The sequence below is a fragment of the Macaca nemestrina genome, chromosome 7, assembly GCF_043159975.1.
Source record: "Macaca nemestrina isolate mMacNem1 chromosome 7, mMacNem.hap1, whole genome shotgun sequence".
NCBI classification, from domain to species: Eukaryota; Metazoa; Chordata; class Mammalia; order Primates; family Cercopithecidae; genus Macaca; species Macaca nemestrina.
The window spans coordinates 88,240,739-88,265,426 of NC_092131.1; the positions used below are offsets into that span (position 1 = coordinate 88,240,739).

Here is a 24,688-nt window from a genome sequence, read left to right on the forward strand (position 1 = left end):
AAAAGAGATCATGAAACGAAATCTACTCCTGGACCTCCACTCTATTATCTGTGATTGTTGTATTGGTTTATGTGGATTCCTTTTAGTTATGCTGATCTATGGTAGTGTATGCTGGTGTCCTCTCTGCTTCTGCTCTGATTCATTATTTTCTTTCTTTTTCTTTTCTGTGACATGTTTGTTTTTCTTTCTGTTTCTATCTCTTTCTGTAATTTTTGACCCATTCATCTTTTTTGTTTTTGTTTTTTTTTTTGTGTGTGTGTGTGTGTGTGTGTATTTTGACATACACACAAAGATAGTTACCATCAGCAGGCTCAGACAGATGTACAATCTGTTTTGTAGACGTGATGAAGTCTCAGCTGTCTTTTTAAGTGGTTCATCAGTATCTTTCACTTATTTTTATTCAAAACAAACACAGGACTCACTTAATCTTCTAGAGGGGTCAGTAACCGGGAATCTCCTGAAACAGTAGCTGAACAGAGGGCCATTTAAGAGTCAAGCCTGGCCAGGTGCAGTGGCTCATGCCTGTAATCCCAGCACTTTGGGAGGCCGAGGCAGGTGGATCACGAGGCAGGCGGATCATGAGGTCAGGAGTTTGAGACCAGCCTGGCCAACATGGTGAAACCCCCTCTCTACTAAAAATACAAAAATTAGCCAGGCGTGGTGGTGGGTGCCCATAATCCCAGCTACTTGGGAGACTAAGGCAGGAGAATCACTTGAACCTGGGAGGCGGAGGTTGCTGTGAGCCGAGATCGCGCCACTGCACTCCAGCCTGGGCAACAAGAGCGAGACTGTGTCTCAAAAAAAAAAAAAAAAAAAAAGCCCAAGGGGCCAGTCCAAATGGTATTCTTGTACTGACCAATGTGGTAGCCACTAGCCACATGTGGCTGTTTAGCAGTTGAATATGCTAGTGAAGTCTGAGTTCAGATATGCTAGGTTTTGAAGGCAGTCTGAAAAAAGAATATGAAATAGTCATAATTTTTGTATTAATTACAGGCTGACATGAAAATATTTTCATATATTGGGTTAAATAAAAAGCCGTATTAAATTAATTTTAGCCAGGTGCAGGTGCTTGCACCTGTAGTCCCACCTACTTGGGAGGCTGAGGTGGCAGGATCTCTTGAGCTCAGGAATTTGAGGCTGCAGTGAGCTATGATCATGCCACCGCACAGACTAGGCAACAGAGGAAAACCCTGTCCCCCGCTTTTTTTTTTGAGATAGGATTTTATTCCCATCTCCCAGGCTGGAGTGCAGTGGCACAATCTCAGCTCACTGCAACCTCTACCTCTCGGCTCAAGTGATTCTCCTGCCTCAGCCTCTCAAGTAGCTGGGATTATAGGCACACACCACTGTACCCAGCTATTTTTTATATTTTTTGTAGAGTTGGGGTTTTACCATGTTGCCCAGGCTGGTTTCAAACCCCTGAGCTCAAGCAATCCAACCACCTTGGCCTCCCAAACCAAAGTGCTGAGATTATAGGCATGAGCCAAGGACCCTGTCTCTCTCTCTTTTTTTTTTTAATTGAGGCAGAGTCTCACTTCGTCACCCAGGCTGGTGTGATCTCGGCTCACTGCAACTTCTGCCTCCCCTGTTCAAGTGATTCTCGTGCCTCAGACTCCCAAGTAGCTGGGATTACAGGCACATGCCACCACACCCCACTAATTTTTGTATTTTCAGTCGAGACAGGGTTTCATCATGTTGGCCAGGCTGCTGTCAAACTCCTGACCTCAAGTGATCCATCTGCCTCGACCTCCCAAAGTACTGGGATTACAGGCGTGAGCCACCACACCCATCTTGTCTCTTAAAGAAAAGAAAAATTAATTTCACCAGTTTATTTTTACTGTTTAAAATGTGACTATTAGAAAATTATATGTGTATAATTGAAGTTTAATTTGATTTAATTGTAATTTAATTCTATTGGATAGCGCTGGGAAGACTACTGATTTTGCTAGATTAAAAAACTAGTATAAAAAACTTTATGTGCACAAGTAATAAAAATAAAATAGACTTACGTAAAACTGTTTGTCAGATTCAGTGATTATCTAGATTTTATTAAATTTTCTTTCTTTTTTTTTTTTTTTTTCCGAGACGGAGTCTTGCTCTGTCGCCCAGGTGACAGAGATCACAGTGGAGCGACCTCGGCTCACCGCAAGCTCCACCTCCCGGGTTCACGCCATCCTCCTGCCTCAGCCTCCGGAGTAGCTGGGACTGCAGGCGCCCGCTACCACGCCTAGCTAATTTTTTTGTATATTTTTTTAGTAGAGGTGGGGTTTCACCGTGTTAGCCAGGATGGTCTCGATCTCCGGACCTTGTGATCTGCCCACCTTGGCCTCCCAAAGTACTGGGATTATAGGCGTGAGCCACCGTGCCCAGCCTACATTTTCTTTACTGATCTTTTTTCCTTTTTCTTTTCTTTTGAAGATATTTTTAAAACAAATGTCAAATAATAAGACACATTTTATTTCACCTTTCCTTATTTCGTGTGTGTTTCTTTAAAAAGGGACATTTTTAATACAATAAGAATGTCGTTAATATACCTGACAAAATTAAAAATAATTCCTTGGTAAAATCATCTGTTATTTAGTCCATATTCAAATTTTCCAATTGTTTAAAAATATCATTTCACAGTTTTATTCAAATCAAGATCTAAACAAGGTATACACATTACATTTGGTTGTTAAGTCTCTTATGTCACTTTTAATCTTTTAATCGTTCTTATGCCATTGAGCTACTATGAAAACCAGGTTCAGGGACCCCACAGAATATCCCATATTCTGGATTTCCCTCCTTCTTCATGATGTCATCTAACTTGTTTTTCTATTTCATGTTCACTGGGCATTAGCTCTAAAGGCTTGAACAGATTTAGATTTTTTTTTTTTTTTCAAGTAGCTCATAGGTGATCCTATATATGTACTATTTAAGTGGGACTACTACTCAGTAATGCTGATATTGATCAGCGCTTTTAGGTAGTAATAGCCTCATCTCTCAACAGTAGTTAATGGCTCATCTTTTGGTGATCTTTGCGTGAACCAGTTGTTTCATTGGTGGTTGCAGAATGAGGGTTTTATCATTCCTCAATATTTTTTAACTGGAATTTAAAAAAACAGCCTCCCAGGGTAACTAAACAACTATATTTATTTAGTTACCCTGAAATAGATTGCATGGGAAAGGTGGGATGAATATTCAATTTATTCTCCTTTAATTGTCAGTTTTCAGAGTAAGGAGTTAGCATTTGTTTTTTAAAATACTATTTAAAACTATGTAGCCGTTAAATCTTGCTTCATGAAGTAAGAATGGATTCATGTGGTAAGTGTAGCTAGTGGATCCACAGATGACTTCCCCTCTCCTACCATGAGTGTGGATTAGAAGAATCCCATAGAATGGGGGCTTAGGGAAGCTCTGTCTCAGTCCTCTACACCAGAAATGGAGTGGGCTGTGGAAGGGGGTGTGGTGCTTGAGGGAGGGAGAAGACTCAATACTTAGTGGCAAGTTCTCATCTCCCCGTCTGCCTCTAAGGGGCAGATAAGTCCCTGAGCCCCTGTGTCTGTGTCTTTCTTGCCTGTAGACAGTGGAAATATGATGGTGAGATGCTGAAAAGGTACCGACAGGCCCTGGAGACGGCTGTGAACCTCTCTGTGAAGCACAGCCTGCCCCTGCTGCCAGGCCGCACCATCTTGGTCTATCTGACAGACGCTAATGCAGACAGGCTCTGTCCAAAGAGCAACCCACAAGGGGTAAGAAAGTAAAAAGCATCCTCCAAGGGGTTGGGTTGGCAGGATGCTGGGGATCCTGAGTGGTATCCTGTTTCCAGAGCTGGTTTTCCCAGGCAAGCACTCCGACTGAAATAAATGATAAGAATTTGCTTCCAAGTATCAGTCCTCAGTTCCTAGGGACAATTCCTAGGATGTTGTTTCAACCAGGTTTATGGATTATAATACTAACATTTCCCCTTTGGCTGGTACTTGGTACTCTCTAAATTTCCATCCACCAAAATATGTCTCACTTTCATCTCACTACATCCCAGGGTTGAACTTGGGCAGGGATCCTGGCTCCTCTCTTCCTCCCTCCACAGTCAGCTCTTCTGAGGGCTGCTGAAGCTGCCCCCTCCTAACTTGGGATTTTATGCCTTTTCTTATTCCCTCAAACTAGTGGAAGGGTTTGGCCTCCAGGGCTGGCTGGGCAAGGGTGAATTCCAAAGCAGAGGAGCTTTATTTCCCCTGACACTTGTCCAATCAGCCTCCACTGAACTATGCGCTGCTGTTGATTGGGATGATGATCACGAGGGCCGAGCAGGTGGATGTCATGCTGTGTGGAGGTGACACTCTGAAGACTGCAGTGCTTAAGGCAGAAGAAGGCATCCTGAAGACTGCCATCAGGCTCCAGGCTCAAGTCCAGGTCAGATACTCAACACCCACCATCCAAAAATACGTGAAGAACACAGGCCTGGGAATAGCCCAGATATTTGGTAAAGGCACAGATATACACAGTTCTGAAGATTTCCCAAGCAGACTGCAAGACTGCAGTGTTTGTTGCTTACTGTGCAACCACATAACATGAAGTCTCTTTCCTTCAGGAGTTTGATGAAAGTGGTGAATGGTCCCTGAATACTTTTGGGAAATACCTGCTGTCTCTGGCTGGCCAAAGGGTTCCTGTGAGTATTAATCCCTGAGAAACCCTCTCCCTCCCCCACATTTTCCTCTACAACTGATATATTTCATTTCTTGACCTTTAAAGCTGACTTCTCCAAACCACATCAAATAGTCAGATCAGCTCTCTACTGGCTACAACCCCCTACTCAGTGGTGTGCTGGTAAATATTCAACAACCAGCTGCCTAGAAAAATAAGCCTCGGTTAATAGCATCTGCTAAATTTCCACGGTGTAAACAGTCCTACCGTGGCTGATTTCAAGCTACCAACATGATGCTACTGAACACAGAGTTGGGAAAAGATGCTCGGGAGCACACTGCTGTGTGGTATTCTCACAATCCTGATACAGTAGATGTAAATAAGCACGAGTGGATAGTAGTAAAATGTAGTAAAATTATTAGGAAGTTATGCATTTTGAGTATTTATTACATTTGTTTTATTTTCTGATTTTTATTTTTCGAGACAGGATCTCCCTCCGTTGCCCAGGCTAGAGTGAAGTGGCTCGATTGTAGCTCACTGCAACTAAAACTTCTGGGCTCAAGTGATTCTCCTGCCTCAGCCTCCCAAGTAGCTGGGACTACTGGTGTGTGTCAACATGCCCAGCCACATTTGTTTTAAATATAACTTATTTGATTTTTTAAATGTATACCATTTGATGTTTAATAATGTCCATCTTTAACAACTGCCCACAAAATTCCTGAAAACTTAACAGTCAGCTCTCTTGAGCCTGAATGAGCCAGCTACAGTATACCAGTGCCCCACTCCAACCTCCACTTTGATGTCCCCGATGTCCCCTGTAAGTTAAAATGTAGTGGCTTCCCTCATTCTATGTGCTCTCAGGAGAGGTACTCCTCTCAGAGTTCTCCTAATCCTCCTGTCCTCAGAAAGCTCATATCTTAATGTCCTGGGTTCTCTAGCATCCCTTCTCTAGCATCTTCTTCCCTTTCATCTTACAGGTGGACAGGGTCATCCTCTTTGGCCAAAGCATGGATGAAGGAATGATAAATGTGGCCAAACAGCTTTACTGGCAGCATGTGAATTCCAAGTGCCTCTTTGTTGGTGTCCTCCTGAGAAGGGTACAATACCTGTAAGGGTGCTTATACTTCCTGCCCAGTGTCAGAAATTAGTGGTCTACATTTCCTCTCTACGCCTGCCAAAGCATAGGACACTCCCACTTGACATGGATCTCCCCAACTCTGCCTTCTTACCTCTGTTGCACTTCGGGTGGACATTTTAGCCTAACTCTGTACCCCTCCGTGAGAGTCTACCCTAGCCCTAGCCTACCACATAACCCTATTAAAGGTGTAGAAGTGGGATTTTCATCTTGGGATGTTAGGGGGCAGTGACTGTGTTCCAGGTATTGTTTGTGATGGTTCGTGACTGCTTCTTCCTTTGCCAGGTCACCAGATTTGAATCCCAATGATGTGACACTCTCAGGCTGCACTGATGGGATACTGAAGTGAGTATAGAATGGATACTGAAGGGTTGGAGACTTTGGTAGGAAGTTTTTAGGAGATTATCTCTACTCCAGTCACTTTTTTTTTTTTTGAGAGTTTCACTCTGTCGCTCAGGCTGGAGTACAGTGGTACAATCTCGGCTCACTGCAACCTCCATCTCCCGGGTTCAAGCGATCCTCCTGCCTCAGCCTCCCAAGTAACTGGAACTACAGGCATGTGCCACCATGCCCGGCTAATTTTTGTATTTTTAGTAGAGACGGGGTTTCACCGTGTTGGCCAGGCTTGTCCTAAATTCCTGACCTCGTGATCCACCCACCTCCACCTCCCAAAGTGCTGGAATTACAGGTGTGAGCCACCGTTCCCGGCTCCAGTCACTTCTTTTTTAAAGTAAGATAGTTCACTCCTCTTTTACAGCCATCCAGGCATAGCAGCAACACAGCGTCAAAGGGACCTGGGCACTTTCTCTCTTATTGCTGCATGATCCTCAAATACTCAGCTTCTACCGCATGATTCAATATGTCAGCTTCAGCTCCAGCCATCTTGGTATTCAGCCAAATTTGTATTATATCATATCCAGTAGGAAAGAAAAAAATGGACATAGGAGATTTCACTATCAAGAGATGGCCATGTCATGGTGGCTTCTGTTCAATTCTTGATCCACAGAAAATTACATTTATTTAAGCTAAATTATAGAAATCTTTTCACAGTTTTTTCTCTCTCTCCATCCTTGCCTTCTTATGTACTTGTTTTCTCCCCTGCCTTTTCCTTTGGATACCATCCATTTCCCTCAACTCCTATTAGGAAGCCTCAGACACATTTCTCCTTCTCCAGGGAGCCTTGATGACTGGCGCAGAGCTGCTCAAGCCCAGACTGGGATGGCTTTAAGTTTTACACCTTACCCTAGCCCATTGCCCCTGGCCCAACAGCAAGTTTATGATTACCATGCACAGCAGGAGAGGCTAGAGTTGGGCTTCTTTTTTCCTTCATTCCTATGGTTCTGCATCCTCATTTATTTTAAGTCTGCGTAAACTGCTTATGGTTATCTTCTTAAGGAGCTTCACTTAACTGGTGACCAAACCTAGACGTATCTTTTTCCCCCTGCCCTTTTTGGGAGACCTCACTGATTTTGACTCTTGTTATTTATGTCAGGTTCATCGCAGAGCATGGGGCCTCCCATCTTTTGGAACATGTGGGCCAAATGGACAAAATATTCAAGATTCCACCACCCCCAGGAAAGACAGGGGTCCAGTCTCTCCGGCCACTGGAAGAGGACACTCCAAGCCCCTTGGCTCCTATTTCCCAGCAAGGGTCAGTCTGTGTTTCTATGCCTTTGTGAATTGGGAGAGGCTGCAGTCAAACCCGGAGAAACTCTGGGGCTGAAATTCTAGCTGGTGAGGCGCCGCTTGTTCTCTTCATGAAGGTACGCTTCCTCTTTCTCAGGCAGGGGTTTCTCTACCACAGGGAGTTGTCAGGTTGTGAGCAAGCCCTTCCTTTCTCTACTGAGGAAAGGAAGTCAGAATACAAAGCTGATGGCAGACATCATGGCCGTATGGTCAGGGTGTAGGCAGAGGGCTTAGGAGCACAGGTTCTGGCTTTTTCATTGTGGCTTTGCCAAATAGTAGTTTGAATCTGTCCTAGTTGCTTAATTTCTTAAAGCTATAGTTTCTTGTCGGGCGCGGTGGCTTATGCCTGTAATCCCAGCACTTTGGGAGGTCGAGGTGGGCGGATCACCTGAGGTGGGGAGTTCAAGACCAGTCTGACCAACATGGAGAAACCCCGTCTCTACTAAAAGTACAAAATTAGCTGGTGTGGTGGCATATGCCTGTAATGCCAGCTACTGGGGAGGCTGAGGCAGGAGAATCCCTTGAACCCTGGAGGCAGAGGTTGCGGTGAGCCGAGATTGCACCAGAGTACTCCAACCTGGGCAACAAGAGCAAAACTCTTAAACAAACAAACAAAAAAAACCAAAACCTAGTTTCTTGATTGCTAAAATGGAGATAATGATAGTGCTTACCTCACAGTGTTGTCATGAACAAACAGTAAATACATAATAATGATTACAAGAAAAAGGAGAGGTGTACAAGAAATAGCAAGTGGGCTTTAAATTCCAGGGCCCTGCAGTTGAGACCACTAGCACGTGCTTCTCTGAAGGTCTGCTGGGCGCCTGCCTGCTGTCTGTCGTACCTGGCTCATGCTCAGTGCTAAAGGGTGATCACAGCAGTGTCTGTGGATTAGGTGATGGGGCTCATCCCTAGACTGAGCCCAACCCTCTGCTTATCCCCAGATGGCGCAGCATCCGGCTTTTTATTTCATCCACTTTCCGAGACATGCATGGGGAGCGGGACCTGCTGCTGAGGTCTGTGCTGCCAGCACTGCAGGCCCGAGCGGCCCCTCACCGTATCAGCCTTCACGGAATCGACCTCCGCTGGGGCGTCACTGAGGAGGAGACCCGTAGGAACAGGTGTGGGGGCTGCAGAGAAGAGGGGCTGGGTTGGGGATGAGGGGCTTGAGTGGTAGACCTGAGGTGGGCAGGGTTGGGGCTGCAAGAATGGATGAGGGTGAAGGCGGGAGTCGCTCCTTGGATACTAACAAGAGCAGCCTACCTTCTCTTTTCTCAGTTGTGAGCCAGGGCCCTGTCTCCCTATTGGTGCCTATGTTCCCTGATACCATGCCCCCAGTGACTCCCACATGTCCCTATAACCATGCCTACAGACAATTGGAAGTGTGCCTTGGGGAGGTGGAGAACGCACAGCTGTTTGTGGGGATTCTGGGCTCCCGTTATGGATACATTCCCCCCAGCTACAACCTTCCTGACCATCCACACTTCCACTGGGTAAGGCAGACAGGTTTGGAGGAGGGCTGGGGAGGAAGCAAAGGTTGGGGCAGAGGCCGTGAGAAGCCACATTCTGTCAGAAACCCTGGGACTATGAACAGGCAGGTCCTTGAGACTTGAAGAGAAATATAGGCTGAAGATACTGCAAGTGACCATGCTCTAGATGAGAAAAGTCCTTTGAGAAGTGCCTCTGGGGTTGGCCAAGAGCAAAAGTAAGAGGGTAGGTCTGTTTAGGTGTTGCCATCAGATAGATCTGGGTACTGATCTCCCTTCTGTCATCTACAAGTTGTGTGGCTTTGTGGAATGCAGCTTACTCTCACCTAGCCTCAATTTCCCTATATTAAAGAGAAGCAATGACGTTTACATTGGAGGGTGACTATGAGAATTAAAAGTCTGTAACAGGGCCTGGTGCAGTGGCTCATGCCTGTAATCCCAGCACTTTGGGAGACCAAGGCAGGTGGATCACCTGAGGTCAGGAGTTCGAGACCAGCCTGGCCAACATGGCAAAACCCCGTCTCTACTAAAAATACAAAAATTAGCTGGGCTTGGTGGTGGGTGCCTGTAATCCCAGCTACTCGGGAGGCTGAGGCAGGAGAATTGCTTGAACCCAGGAGGCGGAGGTTGCAGTGAGCCGAGATTACGCCATTGCACTCCAACCTGGGCGACAAGAACAAAACTCAGTCTCAAAAAACCAAAAAAACAAAAACAAAAGTCTGTAACAGAATACTCAATACATGACAGGCATTCAATGAATGTTAGCTAATAGTGCCTTGTTCCAGAAAATAAAATTAAAATAAATAAAAAACATTAGCTATTAGCTATATTTTATTGCTTGCGCCTGGAGGGAGGGAGAGAGGAACATCACAGATACAGGAGGCCTGGGGCCTTGGCAGGTCTGGAGGGAGGGTCACTGTGGCCTAGGACTAAACCCATGGTCTCTGCCCTCCCCACAGGCCCAGCAGTACCCTTCAGGGCGCTCTGTGACAGAGATGGAGGTGATGCAGTTCCTGAACCGGAGCCAACGTCTGCAGCCCTCTGCCCAAGCTCTCATCTACTTCCGGGATTCCAGCTTCCTCAGGTACTCTCTGTTGCCTGCAGGTTGGGGCTCCTTCCCCAGAAGGTCAGACAGGCTAGTCTTCTGTCCTCAGTATTCAGAGTATAGAAGGGGAGTGCTATGAGGCAGAAACAGGACTCAGCATGCCTTTGCAGCCCCACGTCTGCCTTGGTGCTGGAGTCAGGAGATCTCTACTTGAGGAGCTTCAGGAAATTCCAGCTATGTCTGGTGGTTGGTGGAGGGAGGCTGGCTGGGGTCTGAGTCTGTTCCAACTTTTGGGGTCTTTGGTGGTCAGCTCTGTGCCAGATGCCTGGAAATCTGACTTTGTTTCTGAGTCTGAAGAGGCCGCATGTCGGATCTCAGAACTGAAGAGCTGCTTAAGCAGACAGAAAGGGATTACCTGCCGCAGGTGAGCTGAGGGAGGTAGGGCGCACCTGTACAGAGATGTGGTGAGAGGAGCCAGGCCTGCTCTGACCTGGTTGTGCTTGATTTGCCCACAGGTACCCCTGTGAGTGGGGGGGTGTGGCAGCTGGCAGGCCCCATGTTGGCGGGCTGGAGGAGTTCGGTCAGTTGGTTCTGCAGGATGTGTGGAATACGATCCAGAAGCTCTACCTGCAGGTCAGCAGAAGCACTGGTGACCCGAGGCGTGCAGAGGGACATGGGGTGGTCTGGGTCGTCCTGGGTAGGAAGTAACTTGGTGGGGCCTCTGTGAGTTTTAGCCTGGGGGTCCTGAGGAGCAAGGCACCATAGATAGTCACTGACCCATTTACCCTCAGCCTGGGGCCCTGCTGGAGCAGCCAGTGTCCATCCCAGACGATGACTTGGTCCAGGCCACCTTCCAGCAGCTGCAGAAGCCACCGAGTACTGCCCGGCCACGCCTTCTTCAGGACACAGTGCAGCAGCTGGTGCTGCACCATGGGAGGCTGAGCCTGGTGACAGGGCAGTCAGGACAGGGCAAGACAGCCTTCCTGGTACAGAGTCTCAGGGGCCTGGGCAGGAGGGAGGGAAGGCTATGTGGGCTAAGGAGGTAAGGCACAGGGAGCTCAAGCATGTAAAATGTGACCATGTTTTCTGTTCCTGTCACATGCAGGCATCTCTTGTGTCAGCCCTGCAGGCTCCTGATGGGGCCAAGGTGGCACCATTAGTCTTCTTCCACTTTTCCGGGGCTCGTCCTGACCAGGGTCTTGCCCTCACTCTGCTCAGACGCCTCTGTACCTATCTGCGTGGCCAACTAAAAGAGCCAGGTGCCCTCCCCAACACCTACCGGTGGGTATCCCCCAATGAGCCCAGCCTTGTTGATGTCCACGGTGCCACCCCTGCTTTTCTCTCTCTCCCACTGACCCTGACTTCATCTCCATGTACAGAAGCCTGGTGTGGGAGCTGCAGCAGAGACTGCTGCCCAAGTCTGCTGAGTCCCTGCATCCTGGCCAGACGCTGGTCCTGATCATCGATGGGGCTGATAGGTTGGTGGACCAGAATGGGCAGCTGATTTCAGACTGGATCCCGAAGAAGCTTCCCCGGGTGAGTGTGAGAAGGAGGTGGGTGTAGGGAGGCAGGCTGGGGAGAAGGAGGGGTACAGCAGGGAGGAGAGGGGCCTCTCCAATGTGGTTCTCCTTTTCTTTCTACCTTCCTTTCCCTTTGCCCAAATATCACAGTGTGTACACCTGGTGCTGAGTGTGTCTAGGGATGCAGGCCTAGGGGAGACCCTTGAGCAGAGCCAGGGTGCCCACGTGGTGGCCTTGGGGCCTCTGGAGGCCTCTGCTCGGGCCCGGCTGGTGAGAGAGGAGCTGGCCCTGTATGGGAAGCGGCTGGAGGAGTCACCGTTTAACAACCAGGTTGGGTTCTAGGCCAGGGCTGGTGGGTGTGTGGGGTGAATCTGGGAACTATGAGGACCTGAGGTGCTGAGGCTGCTAGCTGCCTTGAACAGACCTGCTCCTTTGTTTTCTCAGAAATTCTGTCCATGGGAAGTTGTTAATAAGAAAATTGTGGTTCCTGATAATGTCCCCCAGCCCTCTTCCCCTGGTGAATGGCCTTCCCGGGGCCTCTTGGGGTGAGGGGATGAGTGAAGTGGTTTTTGGTGGGGTAGGCTGAACCACAGGGATTTTCTGGCAGGGCTGACTGGGCAGAGCAGTGTGGGAGGGGGATGGCTGGTGCTTGGGCAGAGGGCTGGCTGCGGGCAGCCCTCCTGGACCCCACCCTGAGTCCTGAGTCTTGTCAGATGCGACTGCTGCTGGTGAAGCGAGAATCAGGCCGGCCGCTCTACCTGCGCTTGGTCACCGATCATCTGAGGCTCTTCACGCTGTATGAGCAGGTCGGTTCTCCTCACCTTCCAAGTCCCAGTCACCACTTCCCATTCTCTCTTCAGCTGCTTTGTCTCATCCCTATCCCATGTCCTTTGCTGTCTTGTGATCACCTACTCCCCATCCTCACCTCACACCTCGCCTCACCTCTCTCCCACCGTTGTTCTTTACTTTTTCATTCCTCCCCGCTGTCCTCCTGCTGCCTCTTCCCTATCCCACAACCCAAGCTGCTTCTCCTCCCGCCACACTGAACGAGGCTGTCCTCCCGCCATCCTAGGTGTCTGAGAGACTCCGGACTCTGCCTGCCACTGTCCCCCTGCTGCTGCAGCACATCCTGAGCACACTGGAACAGGAACACGGGCCTGATGTCCTTCCCCAGGCGTTGACCGCCCTAGAGGTCACACGGAGTGGTCAGTGCTTGGGGTGGGTGGGTTGGGACGCTGAGGGCCAGGGTTCAGATTACATTGGTTCCACTGGGTTCTCAGCAGGCAGTGCAAGGAGAGACTGGGTGGGATGGGGTGGGGGCGGGGACATTGTATGGTTAGGTGAGGGCCTCAGAGAGCTTGAGTTTTCAGGTTTGACTGTGGACCAGCTGCATGGAGTGCTGAATGTGTGGCGGACACTACCCAAGGGGACTAAGAGCTGGGAAGAAGCAGTGGCTGCTGGTAACAGTGGAGACCCCTACCCCATGGGCCCGTTTGCCTACCTCGTCCAGAGTCTGCGCAGGTACAGGTGCCCCCGCTGAGCTCCTGCTGACCTCTCTATGCCTTCCCTTCTTTGAGCCAGGGCTCTGTGTATAGCTTCAACATCTGGCTCCCAGACCATGAATGGGCCACTGCTCCAGCTGCTCCAGTTTCCACTATTTGAGGGGGGCATAGGAGCCCACTGCTGTGCCAGGGTGCTCACTGACAGGCCTCTTCCTTCTCCTCTCTCTCTTCCTCACATGAGGACAGTTTGCTAGGGGAGGGCCCTCTGGAGCGCCCTGGTGCCCGGCTATGCCTCCCTGATGGGCCCCTGAGAACAGCAGCCAAACGTCGCTATGGGAAGAGGCCAGGGCAAGAGGACACGGCACACATCCTCATTGCAGGTGATTGCAGCCCAAGTCAGCCTGGGCACTGAGTGTGGAGCTTGGGCTTGGAGGCCAGGACCACCCACTGTGCTCCCATCTGCTGGCCAGCTCACCTACTGCCCTTGGGAATGATGCAAGGCTGAGCCTTTCTCAATATCTGTTCATGCAGCTCAGCTCTGGAAGACATGTGACGCTGATGCCTCAGGCACCTTCCGAAGTTGCCCTCCTGAGGCTCTGGTAGACCTGCCTTACCACCTGGTTAGTTCCTAGACCCCATAGACACCTTTCCCAAAGGGAGTGCTTTGGCTGTTCTGAGACCCCTCTCCCCCTTACCATCTCCACCATCACTGCTGCCATCACCCCTCCCAAACTCCCTTGACCTCTTTCCTTTCAGTTTTCCTGCCCTTCTTCTTTAAGTCCTTTGTCCCAGCTCAGATCCTATCTCTGTATTCAGGTTCTGAGACTAAACGCTCCCTTCTCACCAGCCCCTTCACATCCCTAATGAATCCAATCTGACCTTCTCAGCTCCAGAGCGGGAACCGTGGACTTCTTTCGAAGTTTCTTACCAACATCCATGTGGTGGCTGCACACTTGGAACTGGGTCTGGTCTCTCGGCTCTTGGAGACCCATGCCCTCTATGGTGAGATGATTCACTGGCTGGATTCTTTTCTGAGATATGGGACTCCTGGGTGTGCTTATGGGGGCCCTGCTCAGGGTTGGGGCGGGGGTGTGGGTGTCAGGGAAAAAAGATTCAAATTTCCATTTCAAGTTGAAAATGCCAAGAGGGTGAGCATGTGACTCTCAGGAGACCTTTCACCTCGGTCTCTTGGACCAGAGATTCTTCAACTTTATTTAGTTAGCATCAAACTATCTAGGAAACGTGTTCAAATTGCAGATCCTTGGGTCTCCATATTCTGGTTCCCTAGGTTTGGAGTGGGGCCCGAAGCTTTGTACTTTTAACAGATATTCCTGATACAGGGCCAGAAGGCCACACTTTGAGACTCAGTATTGTAGACACACCATATGGTTTTATTTGGTGCTGGGGTTAATGGGGTCTAGCTGGCTCCCCGGTGACATTCTGCCACTCTTTTATAGCTTCTTCAGTCCCCAAAGAGGAACAAAAGCTCCCCGAGGCTGATGTTACGGTGTTTCGCACCTTCCTGAGGCAGCAGGCTTCAATCCTCAGCCAGCACCCCCAGCTCCTGCCCCAGCAAGCAGCCAACCAGCCCCTGGACTCACCTCTTTGCCAGCAAGCCCCGCTGCTCTCCCAGAGATGGCACCTCCAACACACACTACGATGGCTTAATAAACCCCAGACCATGAAAAATCAGCAAAGGTAAGACCTTGACCCCAGACCCTAGTAAGCCCACCAGAGATCTAGCTGCAGCTCTTTCTGAAACTGAAGAATAAGGATGACCAGAAACACTGGGAGAGGGGGATCCAGGCACAGAAGCACAGAAATCAACTCCTGTTTGCATTCCCTCTTTTATTTCCTCCCTTTCTTCCTACTCTTTCTCTAGCTCCAGCCTGTCTCTGGCAGTTTCCTCATCCCCTACTGCCGTGGCTTTCTCCACCAATGGGCAAAGAGCAGCTGTTGGCACTGCCAATGGGACAGTTTACCTGTTGGACCTGAGAACTTGGCAGGTATGACAATCGAGGACGGGCAGAATTTACCCTCTGAAAATCTGTGCAGACTGCCCTGAAGCCCTAGATGAGCCACACACCTGTTATCACTCTGATTGATTCAGCAACTTTACTGCCTGCACATCAGCTCAAAGGGCTTCATCAAGAAATCAATCACACAGCAAATATTTGCTGCACACCTTCCATTTAAGGCACTGTACTAAGCGTGGCAAGAAACACAGGACTTGGGACATTGTCATTGCCCACCAAGTGGTCAGTTTTGTTGGGAGATAAGACATACAAGGTGAAAAAAGGAACCAAAACATAGCCATGTAATATAATTAAGACCTGTGTGACCTGTGCAGTTATGGGAGGACATAGGGTAGAGAAGGGCAAGCATTCTTGTTTGAACAAGGAACCTGAGCAAAGACGCAGGGGAGAATGTTCCCTGTAAATTGCTGGGAATTATGGCAGCACAAAGTGCTTATGGGAGGCTAATAGTACATTGGGCTGGAGAGGTGAGTCCTAGAACCATGGCCTCTTTCTATCCTCTTTCCAACCATATCATCCCCTACCCCATGTAATCCCATTTTCTCAAGTCCATCAAAATCTTCTGTAACTTGGGGAATAGGTATGGGGTTTGGAGTGGGGGAGAAAATGTGGCCCTACTTGGATCATGAGGCCCCCACTTGAACGTGTGCTTGACTTGCAACATAGAGAGCCAAGGACTCATGGCCTTTGTGCCTTGGCCTTCTTTTTGGGTGGGGCCTGGAGTGGTGGGACTTGAAGGGTCAAGGGGATGGCCGGAGCCAACTTTCTCACCCACTGTCGCAGGAGGAGAAGTCTCTGGTGAGTGGCTGTGATGGAATCTCTGCTTGTTTGTTCCTCTCTGATGATACACTCTTTCTTACTGCCTTCGACGGACTCCTGGAGCTCTGGGACCTGCAGCATGGTTGTCGGTAGGGGGTCTTCCCCATTTGTCTTGGAGTGAGGGCCTTCTCCATTTGTTGAAAGCCCCAGGAGAAGGAAATGAGGAGGGAGCTGATGGCCAGGGGGCCCAGAGGACTGACTTCATCTTCCTGGGATAGGGTGCTGCAGACCAAGGCCCACCAGTACCAAATCACTGGCTGCTGCCTGAGCCCAGACCGCCGGCTGCTAGCCACCGTGTGCTTGGGAGGATGCCTAAAGGTAAGACTTGGGGACTGCAGTGGTCAGAGTGGCCCTGAGCCATGACTCACCCTCGTGAGGTTGTTCTCTCAGTGTGGCAGAGGCTGCTGACTGCTTGGCCAGAGAAGGCCTTCCCTGCTGAAGGCAGGGGAACTGGACAAGGTTGCTCCTGGAGGTCTGGGACTGAAAAGTTCAGGCATCTCTGTTCAGCATCCTGATTCCTCCTCTCTCTCCCTCAGCTGTGGGACACAGTCCGTGGGCAACTGGCCTTCCAGCACACCTACCCCAAGCCCCTGAACTGTGTTGCCTTTCACCCAGAGGGGCAGGTAATAGCCACAGGCAGCTGGGCTGGCAGCATCAGCTTCTTCCAGGTGGATGGGCTCAAAGTCACCAAGGTAAGAAGGTCCATTGTGGCTCTGGGGCGAAGCACAGGAGGACAGGAGTGGAGGGTGGCAGATGACAGACAGCAGCATACTGGGTGACTTTAGGATTGTGCTGAGAGCAGGTCTTCAAGTTTCCATTTCTACCTCCCTGTGTAGGACCTGGGGGCACCTGGAGCCTCTGTCCGTACCTTGGCCTTCAATGTGCCTGGTGGGGTTGTGGCTGTGGGCCGGCTGGACAGTATGGTGGAGCTGTGGGCCTGGAGAGAAGGGGCACGGCTGGCTGCCTTCCCTGCCCACCACGGCTTTGTTGCTGCTGCGCTTTTCCTGCATGCGGGTTGCCAGTTACTGACGGCTGGAGAGGATGGCAAGGTCAGCTTGCAGAGGGCTGGTGGTGGGTTGTGAGGAGGAGGAGTAGCAAAGGCAAAGAATATCTGGGTGGGGGTGGGGGTCCTTTGTTGAGGAGGCTGTGGAGGGGCCTGGATGGCAGGAGCCACAGGGAGAGGGGTGCCACTGTGTGCAGGGGCAGCTCTCATGAGAGGAGTCTCTGGAAGGAGTACTTTAATGGGGGTGGCTGTAACTCAAAGCAGGGAGGAGGACCGGGTGGTGGAGGTGGTATCCTTAAGCCCTTTTCTTGGTTCCCAGGTTCAGGTATGGTCAGGGTCTCTGGGTCGGCCCCGTGGGGACCTGGGTTCCCTTCCTCTCTCTCCTGCCCTCTCCGTGGCACTCAGCCCAGATGGTGATCGGGTGGCTGTTGGGTATCGAGCAGATGGCATTAGGATCTACAAAATGTCTTCAGGTACTGACAGGGGAATGGGTGGGTTTTTGAGCCTTTAGAAAGAGCACAGCCCCTGCCCCCCAACCCTTCCCAAGTATCTTACTCCCTTGTTCTCTCTCATTCTCTAGGTTCCCAGGGGGCTCAGGGTCAGGCACTGGATGTGGCAGTATCCGCCCTGGCCTGGCTAAGCCCCAAGGTGTTGGTGAGTGGAGCAGAAGACGGGTCCTTGCAGGGCTGGGCACTCAAGGAATGCTCCCTTCAGTCCCTCTGGCTTCTGTCCAGATTCCAGAAGCCTGTGCTAGGACTGGCCACTTCCCAGGAGCTCTTGGCTTCTGCCTCAGGTACTACTGGACAGTGGGCAGGGTTAACAAATCACTGTTCTTTTTATTTTTATTTATTTTTATTTTTTTTAAGATAGAGCTTCACTCTTGTTGCCCAGGCTAGAGTGCAGTGGTGCTATCTCGGCTCACTGCAACTTCTGCCTCCTGGGTTCAAGCAATTCTCCCATCTCAGCCTCCCGAGTAGCTGGGTTTATAGCCATGCACCACCATGCCCAGCTAATTTTGTATTTTTAGTAAAGACGGAGTTTCACCTTGTTGGTCATGCTGGTCTTGAACTGCTGACCTTAGGTGATCCACCCACCTCGGCCTCCCAAAGTGCTGGGATTACAGGCATGAGCCGTCACGCCTGGCCCACAAATCACTGTTCCTTTTAAAGACACTAATACCTTTCTCCAAGTTGTATGTATATGTGTATGAAAATACACATGTGCGATTTTGTTTTACAACTTTTAAAGTGCTTTTGAATGCACTTATCTTGCATAATCTGTTTAGACTGTTTGTACTCGTTCCTTCACCCTCATTCTGGGACCTCTAAACTCCCAGTAATCCTTTGAGTTTCTGCCCCTTGGGAGAGTGTGCTGTGTAAAGGGATAGGTTTCCCTTAGAAGGAGAGAGAGAGAGAGATGTTGAGGTGAAAATGTAGAATGGCCTAGGCCCTCTCTACGTGGGAGAACTGGGCCTCACAGGTCGTGAGGTGGAAGTGACACTGGACACTTGAGAAGAGGAGGGGTCTGGAGCGGCTGCTGTGGGAGTACAGTTAGAGAAGCAGAGACAAGGAACCATGTTCCTGGCCTGAGCTGTGGAGCTGGAGCTGGGAGTGCCGGGCATTCCTGTCCTATGTACACACTTGCTGATGACCCTTGTCCAGGGCCTCTCCGCAGCCTCGTGACTCCCTGCGTCTCTCTCATGGAGCTGTGCCTTGGGCGTCACCCTTAGCCCCCATGGCTGCTCCTGTCTTTGGCCTCCCAGGGCCTGTCTGGCTTCCTCTTTCAGGAAGCTGTTCCCTCTCTCTTTTTCCAATGCAGAGGATTTCACAGTGCGGCTGTGGCCAAGGCAGCTGCTGACGCTGCCGCACAAGGCAGAAGACTTTCCCGGTGGCACTGAGCTGCGGGGACATGAGGGCCCTGTGAGCTGCTGTAGTTTCAGCACTGATGGAGGCAGCCTGGCCACCGGGGGCCGGGATCGGGTGAGCTGCAGAAGGATGCAACCCTGGGGTCCCATAGCCCCTCTAGTTCCTAGATTTCTTAACAAACCATTTCCCGTTGCTTCCTCCTGCTTTTTGTTTTGCCAAATCTAGCATAGATCTGTCTACCTGTGCTTCCTTACGCCCCCTCTTTCCTTGAAATTTCTTGCCTGAAATGGCCCCAGAGTTCCCATCCCTCCTTTGGTCCTGATTGCTCCCTCTCCTTGGGGCCTATCCAGAGTCTCCTCTGCTGGGATGTGCGGACACCCAAAGCCCCTATTTTGATCCACTCCTTCCCCGCCTGTCACCGTGACTGGGTCACTGGCTGTGCCTGGACCAAAGATAACCTACTGGTGAGTAAAGGGCCAAGGGTGGCACAGAGCCCAGCTGGGTTCCTGGGGCAAGACAACACTCCCCACCTCATCCTTCTTCTGGCACCCATTAAGAATAGTAATAGCTAATATTTGTCAAACTTGATATGTGCCAACCATTGAAGTAAGCTCTTTTCATACATTGCTTCACTTAATCTTTACAACACCCTGTAAAGTAGATACTCCTTTTATCTCTATTTTACAGACAAGGAAATTGAACTCAGAACATTTCCAAGGTCAGTGATGAAGCTGAGCCAGCGAACTCTCTAATAAGAAAGCCCAGGGCCGGGCGCGGTGGCTCACACCTGTAATCCCAGCACTTTGGGAGGCTGAGGCGAGTGGATCACAGGGTCAGGAGTTCAAGACCAGCCGACCAACATGGAGAAACCCCGTCTCTACTAAAAATACAAAATTAGCCGGGCGTGGTGGTGCATGCCTGTAATCCCAGCTACTCAGGAGGCTGAGGCAGGAGAATCATTTGAACCCAGAAGGCACTCCAGCCTGGGCAACAAGAACGAAACTTCATCTCAAAATAATAATAATAATAATAATAATAATAATAATATGGACAATAGCTAATATTTATTATATGTTCACTGTGTGCCAGGCAGCATGCTAAGTCCTTTTTTTTTTTTTTTGAGGTAGAGTTTTGCTCTTGTCGCCCAGGTTGGAGTGCAGTGGCACGATCTCTGCTCACTATAATCTCCACCTCCCAGGTTCGAATGATTCTCCTGCCTCAGCCTCCTGAGTAGCTGAGATTATAGGCGCCCACCACCACACCCAGCTAATTTTTTGTATTTTTAGTAGAGACGGGGTTTCCCCATGTTGGCCAGGCTGGTCTCGAACTCCTGACCTCAGGTGATCCATCTGCCTCGGCCTCCCAGAGTGCTGGGATTATAGGCGTGAGTCGTTTATGTAGATGCACTCAGCCCCAAACCATGATATCAGATAGGTACATTATCATTATACTCATCAAATAGTTGAGAAACCCAAGGCTCAGAAAGAGAAACAGACCACAAAGCAGAAAGTAATGAGTGGCAGAGCTAGGATTTGAACCCAGGAGAACCCAGGCCCTTCATTACATGGCTTACTGCCTTCCACCCTACATTATAGACATACAAAAATGCTGGAGGGATGCTAATAATCCCACTCCTCTGACTTCTGACTCTGCAGATATCCTGCTCCAGTGATGGCTCTGTGGGGCTCTGGGACCCAGAGTTGGGACAGCGGCTTGGTCAGTTCCTGGGTCATCAGAGTGCTGTGAGCGCTGTGGCAGCTGTGGTGAGAAGGCAATGGAGATCCCACTGTGGAGGGTCTCTGGAAGGGCTAAGGGGGCTTTGAGAGACTGGGTGCATTGAGTATCTAATCCCAGAGGCAAAATGAGCATAAAGAATGAGATACTTGGAGATTAGGCAACACAGTGAGACCCCCCATCTCTATAAAAAATAAAAATAAAAATTAGCTGGGTACCATGGTGCATGCCTGTAGTTCTAGCTACTCAGGAGGCTGAGGAGAGAGATCACTTGAGCCCAGGAGTTCAAGGCTATAGTAAGCTGTGATCACCATTGCGCTCCAGACTCTAGTGTGACAGAGTGGGACCCTATCTTTAAAAAAAAAAAAAAAAAAAAAAAGGAGAAAAAGAAAATGAGATACTTGGGAGTGGATTATGGTATTGAGGCTAAGGGTTGGTGTAAAGGGAGATAGGAGAACATGAAAACACAGCCTCTTGGTATCGTGAACTTGAGCCACCCAACCCCACTGTCCTGAGCCACCCAACCCCACTGTCCTGAGCCACCCAACCCCACTGTCCTGAGCCACCCAACCCCACTGTCCTGAGTTCTCCTCCCTCGTTGACATCTTCCATGCTCCTAATGCTCAACCCACACCTCTGTGGAGGGAGTTCTGTTTCCCATGTCCTGCTCAATATGACTCTGCTCTGATCTCGTGCTCTGGGGGCAGGAGGAGCACGTGGTGTCTGTGGGCCGGGATGGGACCTTGAAAGTGTGGGACCATCAAGGCGTGGAGCTGACCAGCATCCCTGCTCACTCAGGACCCGTTAACCACTGTGCAGCTGCCATGGAGCCCCGTGCAGGTAACAAAACGTCAGCCACCTCCCCTTCCCTGCTGCTGCTGCTTTTCTGCCCTGCTCTGTCCCTTCTTCTGACTCAGTCTCTGTGTCTTATCAGCTGGACAGCCTGGGTCAGAGCTTCTGGTGGTGACCATCGGGCTAGATGGGGCCACACGGTTATGGCATCCACTCTTGGTGAGTTCCTGAAAGGACCAGGATCAAGGGAGGTGTGGAAAGTATGTGGAATAACCTTCTATTGTGCCCACTCCCATGAGCCCATCTCTATCCCTTGCTCCTAGGTGTCCCAAACCCACACCTTCCTGGGACACAGTGGCCCAGTCTGTGCTGCTGCTGTTTCAGAAACCTCAGGCCTCCTGCTGACTGCCTCTGAGGATGGTTCTGTACGGCTCTGGCAGGTTCCTAAGGAAGCAGGTGAGTGAGGTTTGGAGAGAGGTTGTGTTACTGGTACAAAAAAAGGTCGAGGGTGACCTGGTATCTCTTATCCCAGCAGTATCCCAGCTCCTAATGAAACATTTCCTTTCTTCTCCAGATGACACATGTATACCAAGGAGTTCTGCAGCCATCACTGCTATGGCTTGGGCACCAGATGGTTCCATGGCAGTATCTGGAAATCAAGCTGGGGAACTAATCTTGTGGCAGGAAGCCAAGGCTGTGGCCACAGCACAGGTGAGTCGATGTACCCTTGGTTCTTTGTGTGAATTCTACCCTGGCTGTGTATTACTGGGCATTAGAGGTTGCATATCTGCCTGGGAGGGAAACGATGGTGCAACCTGGCTCATCAGAAGCACTGAATTGAACTTGTGTGTACACCAGGCTCCAGGCCACATTGGTGCTCTGATCTGGTCCTCGGCACGCACCTTTTTTGTCCTCAGTGCTGATGAGAAAATCAGCGAGTGGCAAGTGAAACTGCGGAAGGGTTCAGCACCCGGAAATTTCAGGTGAAACAGGCTGATGGGTTAATGGGATAGAAACAGCAGTCTCCTCACTCCTGGCATTTTACTCAAATTACTGCACTTCTGCTTCGGAACTAGGTCAACTGGATGTTAGTTACTGAGTGGGACATTATTTTCTGCTTCTGCCCATGGCAATGTAAATGAGTAATTCTCAGGTGCCTACTTGATGCCAAGCTCTGGGCCAGGCAGTATGAACCAGTTACAGATGAAATTCATTCTTTAATTAAGGAAGCTCGACTGACTAGTGCTATAATGAAGATACATGTGCACACACACACACACACATGCACACACACATATTCCTGGGGCTTCAAAATTTGAGAAATTGTGGGAAGGAGTTGTTGGTATTTAAGGTTGGACACTTACAGAATGAGTAGGAGTTTTCTGGACCAGTAAGAGAAGGGAACAGTGCCAGTGTTTCAGGAAGAAGGAACATGAACAGAAGATACGGAGATATTAGAGTGTATGTTCTCGGTATAGCCAGCTCCTTGGATTCCTGGTGGCAGTAAGGGAAATGAAATTGAAAAGATAAACTGGGTTCAGGCTATACAGGGCACAGTGCTAAGAATTTGAGTGGAATAATGATCTGGATTTTTTTATTAAGAGAACTCTGGTGGCAGTATGGAAGATGGATGGTAGTAGAGAGATACCAAAAGTAAGGAGATCACTTTACACCTGTAGCTATAGCCTAGGAAAGACATAATGTGGGCCTGATCTGGGCCGTGGAGACAAGAAGGGAGATACAGATTTAGGCATGTGTTGCATCTACAGGCCTTATTGATGAGTTGGAAGTAGAGAGGGAAGGAAAAGTCAAGAATGTTAGAGATTCCTAGTTTGAGAAAGTAATGGGATGGCACTGATGAATACTAATGTTAAAAAAAAAAAACAGAAAGTGGAACAGGATTTTCAGGCAAGGTGATACATTTTGCTTTATACTTAATTCCTGAGGAATTCATGTGGGATTGAGGAGGCCAAGAGATGTTAACTAAAATAGGATCTTTCTCTGTCCATGTACTTTTTTGAGCTAGTCTTCACCTGAACCGAATTCTACAGGAGGACTTAGGGGTGCTGACAAGTCTGGGTTGGGCTCCTGATGGTCACTTTCTCATCTTGGCCAAAGCGGATTTGAAGTTACTTTGCATGAAGCCAGGGGACGCTCCTTCTGAAATCTGGTAAGATCAAAAATGCCATTTCCTCCCGAGCTGGGGAGAAAGGAAATGTGAGTTAGTGGTTATCCTGAGGTTGAGTCTAACTTAGAAGAAAACACTAGAGTCTTAAAGAGGGGTGTTCTTCTCTTTACCTCTCTGAAAATCCTGGGCTCAACCTATTCCCTTCTTACAAACCAGGAGCAGCTATACAGAAAATCCTATGATATTGTCCACCCACAAGGAGTATGGCGTATTTGTCCTGCAGCCCAAGGATCCTGGAGTTCTTTCTTTCTTGGTAAGTCCTATTTGAGTGTGTGTTAAAGCAAACATTCATCTAGGACCAGTGTTTTTACACCTTAGGGCCCATCATGGAGGATAGGGGAAGGGAAAGGCAGTTGGCTGCAAATCCTCCTATCCTCCTTCCACTGGAGTAGTTCTAATTTAGGACATTGTATATTGGGTTCCCATGTAAGATTTCATTGGTACAAGAAAGGACTCTACCATTTTAAAAAGCCGTGGGAAACCATAAACCTAGAAGTTTTCTCAATTGTATTTTTTCCCATGTCTCTCTTGTCTTGCCCCCACGAATATTAGCATCTCGAGGGCAAGGACTACGTCTTGTTTTTGTCATCATACTTATCAGTTACTTAATAGATGTTCAACACTTTTTGGATTGAGTGTGCCAAAGCTAGCTGTTCACTTCACATTGCAGGTTCCTGGGAGCCCCTTGTTACTGGGAAGGTTATTAAATCCTGATCTGCTACCTACTAAAGTTATCTACTAAAGCCTATTCATGACCCAGTGATTCCACTCCTAAATATATACCCAAGAGAAAGGAGTACATATGTTCCGCAAAGCCTGGTACAAGAATCTTCATGGTAGCTTTATTCATCATAACTAAATATTAATAAATAGAAAGGGGATAAATAATTTGTGGTATATTTGTACAATGGACTGCTATATGACAAAACAATTAATGTGATACTGCATGCTGATGAATGGAATAATACAGACATATCTCATAGACATTATTCTGGGCAAAGGAAACCAGTTACAAAGGAGTACATGCTATATGATGTCACCTAAATGAAGTTCAAGAACAAGCAAGACTAATTTCAGTTGACAGACATTAGAATATTGTTAGCTTTTGTGGTGATGGTCTGGTATTGATGGGGAAGGGACATAAGGGCAATTTTCTGGGGTGATGGAAATGCTCTACATCTTGATCTATGGGGTAACTGCATGGATGGATGCACGTGTAAAAATACATCGTGATGTACATTTAAGATTTGTGCACT

General features: G+C 49.1%; 1 protein-coding gene across 5 annotated transcripts in view; it reads left to right on the forward strand.

The window, feature by feature from the left end:
- LOC105499198 (telomerase associated protein 1) overlaps window positions 1-24,688 on the forward strand; it is a 60,036-nt gene that overhangs the window by 33,541 nt on the left and 1,807 nt on the right. For 4 of the 5 annotated variants that reach the window (XM_071100531.1, XM_011771700.3, XM_011771701.3 and 1 more), the window contains 39 exons: window positions 3,563-3,731; window positions 4,234-4,392; window positions 4,571-4,648; window positions 5,601-5,731; window positions 6,044-6,103; window positions 7,251-7,409; window positions 8,386-8,562; window positions 8,814-8,934; window positions 9,888-10,012; window positions 10,284-10,397; window positions 10,489-10,606; window positions 10,765-10,959; window positions 11,079-11,254; window positions 11,353-11,509; window positions 11,644-11,823; window positions 12,207-12,299; window positions 12,566-12,698; window positions 12,864-13,014; window positions 13,242-13,375; window positions 13,527-13,615; window positions 13,883-13,997; window positions 14,453-14,693; window positions 14,878-15,001; window positions 15,815-15,939; window positions 16,069-16,168; window positions 16,387-16,542; window positions 16,687-16,899; window positions 17,173-17,326; window positions 17,434-17,646; window positions 18,672-18,832; window positions 19,069-19,182; window positions 20,374-20,481; window positions 21,160-21,292; window positions 21,387-21,463; window positions 21,568-21,700; window positions 21,819-21,955; window positions 22,103-22,227; window positions 23,271-23,414; window positions 23,589-23,685. In XM_071100531.1, coding sequence (XP_070956632.1) covers window positions 3,563-3,731; window positions 4,234-4,392; window positions 4,571-4,648; window positions 5,601-5,731; window positions 6,044-6,103; window positions 7,251-7,409; window positions 8,386-8,562; window positions 8,814-8,934; window positions 9,888-10,012; window positions 10,284-10,397; window positions 10,489-10,606; window positions 10,765-10,959; window positions 11,079-11,254; window positions 11,353-11,509; window positions 11,644-11,823; window positions 12,207-12,299; window positions 12,566-12,698; window positions 12,864-13,014; window positions 13,242-13,375; window positions 13,527-13,615; window positions 13,883-13,997; window positions 14,453-14,693; window positions 14,878-15,001; window positions 15,815-15,939; window positions 16,069-16,168; window positions 16,387-16,542; window positions 16,687-16,899; window positions 17,173-17,326; window positions 17,434-17,646; window positions 18,672-18,832; window positions 19,069-19,182; window positions 20,374-20,481; window positions 21,160-21,292; window positions 21,387-21,463; window positions 21,568-21,700; window positions 21,819-21,955; window positions 22,103-22,227; window positions 23,271-23,414; window positions 23,589-23,685 — 5,389 coding nt within the window. Of the gene's footprint in view, window positions 1-3,562; window positions 3,732-4,233; window positions 4,393-4,570; window positions 4,649-5,600; window positions 5,732-6,043; window positions 6,104-7,250; window positions 7,410-8,385; window positions 8,563-8,813; window positions 8,935-9,887; window positions 10,013-10,283; window positions 10,398-10,488; window positions 10,607-10,764; window positions 10,960-11,078; window positions 11,255-11,352; window positions 11,510-11,643; window positions 11,824-12,206; window positions 12,300-12,565; window positions 12,699-12,863; window positions 13,015-13,241; window positions 13,376-13,526; window positions 13,616-13,882; window positions 13,998-14,452; window positions 14,694-14,877; window positions 15,002-15,814; window positions 15,940-16,068; window positions 16,169-16,386; window positions 16,543-16,686; window positions 16,900-17,172; window positions 17,327-17,433; window positions 17,647-18,671; window positions 18,833-19,068; window positions 19,183-20,373; window positions 20,482-21,159; window positions 21,293-21,386; window positions 21,464-21,567; window positions 21,701-21,818; window positions 21,956-22,102; window positions 22,228-23,270; window positions 23,415-23,588; window positions 23,686-24,688 lie in introns of those variants that run through there. The other variant, XR_011626043.1, reaches the window with a different exon arrangement.